The 9367-nt window shown below is 39.2% G+C and overlaps 1 protein-coding gene across 1 annotated transcript; it reads left to right on the forward strand.

Annotated features, from left to right (window-relative positions):
* Positions 1–76: 76 nt before the first annotated feature.
* Positions 77–7967, forward strand: ftsj3 (FtsJ RNA 2'-O-methyltransferase 3). Its single transcript, XM_062423452.1, has 21 exons — positions 77–250; positions 360–465; positions 841–887; positions 1039–1118; positions 1322–1421; positions 1823–2017; positions 2142–2257; positions 2520–2624; positions 2967–3067; positions 3299–3382; positions 3494–3634; positions 4006–4141; positions 4404–4597; positions 4792–4906; positions 5074–5155; positions 5341–5488; positions 5785–5879; positions 6145–6247; positions 6712–6895; positions 7099–7193; positions 7323–7967. Exons 1-21 carry the CDS (start codon positions 184–186, stop codon positions 7585–7587), a joined length of 2559 nt encoding a protein of 852 aa, XP_062279436.1. The 5' UTR covers positions 77–183; the 3' UTR covers positions 7588–7967.
* Positions 7968–9367: the final 1400 nt, after the last annotated feature.

The raw sequence follows: 9367 nt of genomic DNA on the forward strand, positions 1-9367 counted from the left end.
CCCAAACACTGGAGACAAATCAACAGAAGAAGAACAGACACGCTGTGTGACGTAGATTATCTGCGTCGGCAGAGCCACACGTGTTGTTTTCATGGACAGTTTTCCGTGATTACAGCTCCGTCAAAGTGTGATTGTTCTGCGTTGTGTTACAGTCCAGCGTGAAGCCTCAAACAAGTCACAAATATGGGGAAGAAACTCAAAGTTGGAAAGACCAGAAAAGACAAATTCTACCACTTAGCCAAAGAAACAGGTAATTTACAGCCGCAGACAGCATTGGATTTAACATTAGCATTAGCTTTTCCAGCTAACTCGGCTGTGAAGATTCTGTAAATGTCTGTCTTGTTTTAACTTTTTTTCAGGTTATCGGTCTCGGTCCTCCTTCAAACTCATCCAGCTCAACCGTAAATTTCAGTTTTTGCAGAAAGCCAGGGCTTTGGTGGACCTGTGTGCAGCTCCTGGAGGATGGTGAGAAGCCTGTCAACACATGATGACTGTTTCTTATTCTAACCGAGCCTCTATAGCACACTTTACTTATTTATGTGCTTAGTAGATTAGTATTCAACACTGCACGATACAGAATGTAACAATGTTAACAATAACTGAAAATGTTAAAGTTTTGTAAAAGTGGAATTTGTGGCAGAACTAAGGACTAAAAATTCATTTTTACCTTAAGGTTTGCAACAAAAAAAGCGAGTGAAAGAGTGTCATACAAAAATATTTTGGTCAAAAATGATGCTTTGTATTTATAGGCTCCACCATGTGAGATAGATGAGAGACATGTACTCTGTTGTAGAATATGGGCAGCACATTGAAGACTGATGACTCTAAATCTCCTTGCAGGTTGCAGGTGGCGTCCAAGTTTATGCCTGTTTCAAGTCTAATTATTGGTGAGTGTATTGTCATCATTATGATTAGCTGATAATGCTCTGAGTAGACTTCCAAATTCAGTTGTATTTTCAATTGCGGTCTTATTTTGATTACTTTTGAGATGCTGTGTGTGAGGGAACTTTAAAAAAAAAAAATGTGTCCTCTTGTCAGGTGTTGACCTGGTGCCCATCAGGGCCATCCCCAATGTGGTGACGCTACAAGAAGACATCACCAGTGAGAAATGCAAACAGGTGAGTCCTGGCTGCACCGCTGCTTACACTGATTTACACCAGTTCAATAACCCTGCAAAAAGTATGACAGTGGAGACACAGAGGGGTTTGTTATGGCATCGAAAAGCTGCACTGTTTACCAAGGACTGTCGTAAAAATCACAAACTACAGGACCGTTTTAAACATGGCTTAATTAAATGAAATATTTTTTGTTCCATGTGCAGGCTCTTCGAAAGGAGCTGCAGACATGGAAGGTCGACGTGGTGTTGAATGATGGAGCCCCGAACGTGGGAGCCAACTGGCAGCATGATGCCTTCTCACAAGGTAGGTGCTTAACTAAAGTGAAACAACATAAGACTAGTTTAACTTTTCCTGTAGACGGATGTCACAGCGGTGGACACACATCTCGAAAAGTTGGGGTTTACAGATAGACAAGATATCTGCCAATACAGAATAAAAGACTCACAGGAATTCAAATGTTTCTCAGGACAACAGTAAGCCTTGTGACTATCCAGATGAAAAGATTATGTATTTCTGCATCAAAGAAAACTGTAAATTGTAAATCTGAACGTCATGACATTAAAAAAGATTAAATGATATCACATTCAAACATTTGCATCTACGTTTAAACAGAAGTGACATTAGTTCTATTACTTTTTTTGTTTGTGTCCTGATCAGCAAATACCTAAAATTCTGCGCCTCTGCCTCTCTCTTTTTACCCTTAGCTCATCTGACCCTCATGGCATTGAAGTTGGCCTGTGACTTTCTGAACAAAGGTGGCACTTTCGTCACCAAGGTTTTCCGCTCCAAAGACTACCAGCCGCTGCTCTGGATCTTCCAGCAGTTCTTCAAGAAGGTGCAGGCGACCAAACCACAGGCGTCTAGGAACGAGTCTGCTGAGATCTTTGTTGTCTGTCAGGGTCAGTTGCACCAGCAGACTACAGTCTTTGATAAGAAGATTAACTTTACATCCTGCCCTTTTAGGATGTATTTTCATAAAGGAGATCACATCTAAACCACATTTTCTTCTTTTGTCTTTACCAGGTTTTGTTGCCCCGGATAAAATTGATGCGAAATTCTTTGACCCCAAACATGCGTTCAAAGAGGTGGAGGTTCAGGCCAAAACTGTGAAGGAGCTGATTCCTGACAAGAAGCCAAAGGTACGCATGGTTCAATGCAGTAAAAGTAGAATGGGAGGTTATATTATATATTTACCAAAATCTCTTGTGTGTTTTAACTTTACATGCAGTACTAAAGTTGCATAAATGATTTTATGTAATTATTTAAATAGCTATTTATGCACCATTTACTGTGGTGTTGATATGGTGACATAGTTCTCATAGTGCTCATGAATATTATAGTTTGAAGTAAACAGTCCATATCTCCAAAATTACACCCATTACTAACCACTTTCTGTTCCAGGCGGAGGGATACGCAGACGGTGATCTGACACTCTACCACAGTTTCACAGTGACGTCTTTTCTCAAAGCAGAAAATGCTATTGACTTCCTGGGCAAAGCCAGTGAGGTGAGATTTCTGTGACTAACATTTTGCTGATATTCTGTATTTTCTAATGTTAACAAATCCCATGAAAAAACCCCCGCCTCAACACGACTGTTGTGGTGCAAACATTTACATGCCAAATGGAAAGTCTGCTAACATTTGGTGCTTGGTGGGTGTTAATTTCTGTATATTTACAAAATATAACATTACAGCTTGCTCTAAATTTTAACAGAATTATGTTTAGTAAGGTGAAACATCATTTTACAGTCTGTGCAATGTGAGCTTACAAATTGAAGTGAAGATGATCTTAAATGTCCATGTTCCATTCTCAACCTGGTATGCTGCCACTCTGTTATTCATTTTTAGATTACCTTTGACAATCCTGAACTGGAGTCTCACAGCACCACCAGCATTGAGATAAAGGAGTGTCTTCGTGACATCAAAGTTTTGGGCCGCAAAGAACTCCGGTAAGTGTTTTAGGTTCCTCGATTCTGAAGTTTGTGAATTGTTGTAAACAACAACATTTTCTTGCAAATTACAATAAGGTACTAGTGGAAGGCACTGGTGCAATGTGTAATACTTTGTAAAGGCTGATTTTCCTCTTAGTTCTTTGTTTTTGTCCTAAAAATAAGAAAAAATTAAGGTGGTTATGATTTAGTGACTCATGCTTATATGTGTGTTTTTCTTTCATATCCCAGCCTGCTGCTGAACTGGAGGTCCAAGCTGAGGAAGTACCTGTCCAAGAAACTGAAGGACTCCAAGGAGCGTGACCAGGATATCAAGTAAACTCTTCAGCACATTTACTAAAAGCCGCCACAGTAATCTTACTTCTCCATCAGAATGTCAAATAACAGCAATTTTTTTTAAAGAAATCCCCTCTGCTTTGTTTTTAGTTTAAGTTCTGGTGAAGAAGAGAGTCACTCAGAGGGAGAACCAGACAAGAAGAAAGGGGAAGATGAAGAGGAAGATGAAGAGGCAGAAATGGAGAAGAAGCTGGCAGAGTTGAAAGCTGAGGAGGTGTCTGAGCTCAAACGGTATAAAACAGGACCCTATTTTTCCCTTTACTCCAGATTTTATTTGACTTATTGTTATGTGTTTGAATGATCAAGCCTTTTTAAGACCTACTACGTTTTCCTTCTTTTTCCTGCGTCAGCTTGAATTTCTTTGAAAAAAACTCTGGAGAGTCATATTTAGTATCATTGCAGATTTAGATAAACAGCATTAAGTGTCAACAAACAATGATTATTTTTTTCAGTAATATTTGAAAAAACGTGGGTGTTTTCATGCAGTTCCAGTTATATTTCTGCAGGTATTGAAACAGCAGCACTTTGCCTTTTGTTTGGCTTCTTACCAACAAGTCATTCTTTGAGACTACAGCTTTTGTATTACTGTCATGCTGCTTCAGGAAGAAAAGGAAGCTGTTGAAGGAGCGGAGGAAGCAAAGGGAGAGGGTGGAGCTTAAGATGGATCTGCCAGGCGTCTCCATTGCTGACAGTAACGATGTAACCCTGTTCTCCCTCACTACCATCAAGAAGAAAGAGGTGATGGATGTGCACAGACACATACACAAGGATGCATTAACTCACTGCTCACATGAAATAATCCTCAAATTATTACAAATAGAGGTGTGAATACAGACATCTGAGGTAAAAAAAAAAACCCTCAGCACATACTTTATGTGAATGAGATCTAGTACTTCATCTTTATCATGATTCACATAGAGAAGTTGCTTAAGTTTTTCTGATGCCAATTTCATATTTCTTTTGTATTCACCTCCTCCTCTATCGCACCTCTCCCCATCAGACGCTGGCTAATATATCCAAAGGGGACATGCAGTTAGCAGACACCCTGATAGGAGAAGATGATGACCTTCACCTGTCCGATGACGAGGACGATGAGGCGGATAAAATGTCCCTGGCTTCTGATTTAGATGAAGAAGACATGGAGGAGGTGGAGTTGAACCAGAAGGAGCTGGAGAAGAAAGCGCCTAAGAAAAAGTAAGTGGCCATTGAGACCAAAACCGACCCTGCGTTGAAAAAAAAAAAACCAAGGAGCTGCATCGGTGTGACATCTCATGTACTGCGTGTTCTGCCACTCGCTAACTTACTACTGTATGAGGAATACTGCAACCCTCAGTAATTAATCGTTCTCTTATATCACTTTTGATGAACTGCTTATGTGTGTTTTCCAGAGTAACATTCACTGAGGAGGAGGAGGACAATGAAGGAGAGGGGAGTGGCTTGCTGGTGGAACTAGAAGGAAAGGATGAGAAGAGAGAGCGAGAGACCAATCTGTGGTTCAGCAAGGTTTGTCCATGTGTGCTCCCACAATGCAACACATCACAAATATAGCTAAAAAACTAGCTATGTTCTTGTTCAGTTTGGTGTTTTATTACAATATGATTGGTCGCATGCTGCATCCTTCATTTCCTTTATTGATTTTACTCATGGCTGCATGACATTTGACCCCGTAGGGCATCTTTTCTGAGATCGACCTGGAAGGAGACGCAGAGAGTGAGCTCAGACAGACCCAGTGGCTCCAGGACAAACAATCAAGTAAACATCTTCTCTGTTTCACATATTCATTGTTATTCATATAGTCTTTTTACTAAAATGGAATCCTTAAAATAAAACACACACAAACAACTGACAATAGATGATAGTATAATTTTAAAAGGGAAGTAATTACCCTAAATGTGAAACTAAACATAACCACACTTTATCTTTTTTTGTACAATAAGGCAAAAAGAGGAAAGCTGAGGAGCAGGAGGAGGAGGAAGAAGAGGAGGAAGAGGCTGCTCAGCCAGTGGAGGAGGAGGCGGCAGGACCTTCACAGAAAGCCAAAGAAGAGAGTGACAGTGACTCAGATGACAGCACCGATGATGAAAAGTAAAAATCTCATTTAATCCAGTTTATTTTTTATGTGTTTTGTACAAGATATGATGTAATGGACCCAGCTCGATAAATGCTTTGGTTTTACCCAGTTATGTATGTTTTAAAATAATATCTAAAGGGAAATTGATATAGAATTAATGAGTAATAGGACCATCGCTGGAAAACTGTGGCAACATTTCCAAGTAGTTCTGCTGTAAATGCCTTTTTGTTATCCAAATAATTGAGGTAATCAAACCAATGATGAAAGCCATTACAGAATAAATCAAGCACATTTTTGTTGCTTTTTCCAGGGAGATTAGCAGGATGAAGCATGGCAGAGGTGCTAATGGTATGGCAGGAGAGGTCGAGGACGACGACTTCCAAGTTGTTCCTGTTGAAAGCATCAGTGAGTATAAAACATATTTATGTCAGGTGTTTGCCTGATGATTGTATTCAGGGCATCTCACACTACAGTGTTCATTCTCTCTCAGAACAATTGAGATGCTTCCTTTGTTTTCTCTTGAAGAATTTGTCTACTTTATTAACCACTCCCTTTTCTCAACTCCACTCCAAAAATGTAACTGTTGTAAACTGTTGAACTTATAACACAAGAGAAACCAGACGTGTTGTGTGGTAACGTTACGCATGTCTGTGTGTTCTGTGCTCCTCAGGCAAGAAAGCCAGGATCCTGGATGCAGAAGGTCTGGCCCTGGGCTGTCAAATTGCTACGTCCAAAAAGAGAGCCAGAGACCTGGTGGACGGCTCCTTTCACAGGTGTGTGTGTGTGTTATTGTTGCAACAGGCTTACTTTAAAGAATAATTCTGACATTTGGGGAAATATGCCAATTGACTTTCTTATCAAGATTTGGATGAGAGGATTGAAACCACTCTCACATCTATATGGTACATATAGAGAGTAGCCTTAAGCCTACACACATTATCTGATTGTGAAACCTCCAGGACACATTTGAAAATGTAGTTTAATTATTTTGGCTGGTAAATTTTATTCTTAGCAGGTGTATTTGTTTCAGAGCACCACTTGTAGCAGCTTAGTCCAAAATATATCACTAATTTTATCTATTAGACTATTTCCTGTTCAAAATGATAAATTCTGGATTTAGGTTTAGTGTGACTGGGAGGTATCGGCAGTGAAAAGTGGTATTGGTTCACACAGTACCAATGAGTTGCACCTTATGTGCTGTATTATAAGATCATTGTATATATGGATACTCCTGCAGGTTTGCTTCATCCGAGGAGGTGTGGGATGTACCTGAGTGGTTCCTGGACGATGAACGCAAACACCGGAAGAAGCCAGTGCCAGTTACCAAGGAGATGGTGGAGGAGTACAAACAGAAGTGGAAGGAGATTGATGCCCGTCCCATTAAACGAGTTGCTGAGGCCAAGGCCAGGAAGAAGAGGAGGGTAAGACGAATGAAAACTTAAAAACAACAGAGCAGCTGTTGATAAAGGTTTAAAGACAGGAAAAACTATAAAACTGGACTTATCATTACAGCGGATAGATTTATTTTATGACACAAAAAAACATTTTAGTTTAACTGATATATAAAATTATGCAGTGGTCAAAGCATTTATACATTTTTTTGGTTTCTCTGTGACTTTGCCAGATGCTGAAGAAGATGGAGTCGGCCAAGAAAAAAGCAGAGGCAGTCGTCAACACAGTGGACATCTCTGAGAAGGAGAAAATGTCTCAGCTGAAGAGGTATGACTTCACACTTGCAGGGTTAAAAGAAAATTATGACTCCTTGAAACGGAAGTGAATCACTTCATACTATACAATTTTAGAAATCTAAAATGTAAATTGTTGTGTTTTTTCCCCCACTTATGTCAGTATCTACAAGAAAGCTGGCTTGGGGAAGGAGAAGAGAGATGTAACTTATGTCGTGGCCAAAAAGGGAGCCGGCAAGAAAGTGAGAAGACCTGCCGGCGTCAAGGGAGTCTTCAAAGTGGTGGACAGTCGCATGAAGAAAGATATGCGAGGAATGCAACGGAAAGAACAAAGCGCTAAAGGGCGCAAAGGAAAAGGTGGCAAAGGAAGACCGTCAAAGGGTGGAAAAGGAGGAGTGAAGAGTGGTAGAGGGCGAAAAGGAAAATAAACTTGAACCTGTATCACTCTTTAAAGTCCTGCCTTTCTATTTAACTGTTAATCATTACCTGGTCTCATGTTCTAGGTGAGCATCTATTGAACTTTGTGAGCTTAGATGCCACAGTTTGAGCTCCAACATGAACTTTGGTCTTTGATAAGAGCGCCATCTTTTTGGGCAACCTTGGCTGAGGTTTCTTAAACTCTTTGACACCCAAATTGTGTGTTTGGGATATTGAAATGCTGGGGTTCTGTGCACGTCTTTCTCAAGATGTATAGTATTTGCCTTGAATGGAGTGGTTTCACTGAACTGCCGATCAGTAAATCAAGTTTCTTCAGAAATGTATCTCTTCATTTTGTAAATATATCTTTGCAATAAAAATGTTTGTTGAATGAGGTTGTTGAATCATTCATTTGATGTTTCTAGTGAGTTAAAAAAATGTAAGTTATCTTTTCAAAATGTTAATTGACAGTATTTCTAGTAATTTATGCTAGTGTATTGAAGGCCCTACAGACCAACACAGGTGTTTTCATATATTGCTGATTACACATCTGGTCAGGTTGAAGATGGGTGTAACCATGCTGGTAATTATGCAATGTCACCAGATGATTAAGGAGAGTTTGGGAAACGTAAGTCAGACTCAGTCTGAACACTCCTGCACAATCCTGAAAAGAAATGTAATCAAACAAAATAATATCACCTGTGTGAGTGTACCAAGGTGTGCAGGGCCTTTAAAACCACATTGTGTCCAGTCTTTTTCTAGATTACAGAAGTCTTAAAACTGATTAAAGGCTGAAACTGTAGTCAGTGTGATCAAGATACAATTACGCTTTCTGGTAACTTAATTAATTTTTAAATTAGGCTGACCCAACATGCTGATAAAAACATAAAAATGCTGAATACAATGTAAAGCAGAAGCAATAAATAACGTAATATACTGTATAATGATGAAGCACTCACAGAGGTAATTCTTCTGCATAGTGTTTTTGATTTTGATACTTAAGGTACATTTTGTTGATAGTACTGTAACGCTGGGTGTAAGTTAGCGTCACCTTAATAAAGTCTATTTTTGGGGTCGTGGGTAAGAACAGCACGGGGACAGCTTCTTCAGAGCAACTTGGATATGTTTTATTCTCCGCTCAAGAAAACAGACAAGTGGCACCCTTGTCGCCGGTAACAAACTTGAAACTAGACTCTTGTGTGCGGCGTATCACTCCGCCCAATCTAACTACAGTAAAACCCTATGGACAAACTACATAGAAAGAAGTAGTTCCCCAATCTAAACAATATAAAGAATATATTTATCAAATCATTAACTATCATAGAAATCATATTTTCTTTAACACAATTATTAACAAAATAAATCTCCTCTTACAGTACTATGTACAATTGATAATGCAGGATTACTTGTATATTCGTTTTTTACTCATACTTGAATACAACATTTCTTTCACCTTTGCTGTTTTTGTCCTTAAGAAGATAAATATTTCTCCAGACTTAACTAAAGACACAGGAGGCTTATAGACAGATACACACACTGAAACACAGAACAATATGCATTTTGCAAAATTTAACTGTCTTCATCGTCAAATACAATACCTTCAATATAGAGTGGCCTCATGATTGATGAGTGTGCACCATACGCTGTTGAATCATTGTTTTAAGGGGTCTTTATCACTTTCTTTATTCTCTAATTGAGCAGTAAAAATGAAATTTATAACAAAAGAGGTGCTTGCTCAAGGGGGAATGTTGGGTCTCTTTAAGTTAAATTAAAGAACATGGTCCAGACCTG

Source organism: Scomber scombrus, chromosome 8 (genome assembly GCF_963691925.1).
Source record: "Scomber scombrus chromosome 8, fScoSco1.1, whole genome shotgun sequence".
NCBI classification, from domain to species: domain Eukaryota; kingdom Metazoa; phylum Chordata; class Actinopteri; order Scombriformes; family Scombridae; genus Scomber; species Scomber scombrus.

Bases quoted from the DNA above. Each gene is read 5' to 3' on its own strand.
- ftsj3 (XM_062423452.1), top strand. From the start codon at position 184: ATGGGGAAGAAACTCAAAGTTGGAAAGACCAGAAAAGACAAATTCTAC. The intron at 3,635-4,005 runs GTATAAAACAGG...ATGCTGCTTCAG, and splicing joins GAGGTGTCTGAGCTCAAACG to GAAGAAAAGGAAGCTGTTGA. The intron at 5,489-5,784 runs GTAAAAATCTCA...TGCTTTTTCCAG, and splicing joins GACAGCACCGATGATGAAAA to GGAGATTAGCAGGATGAAGC.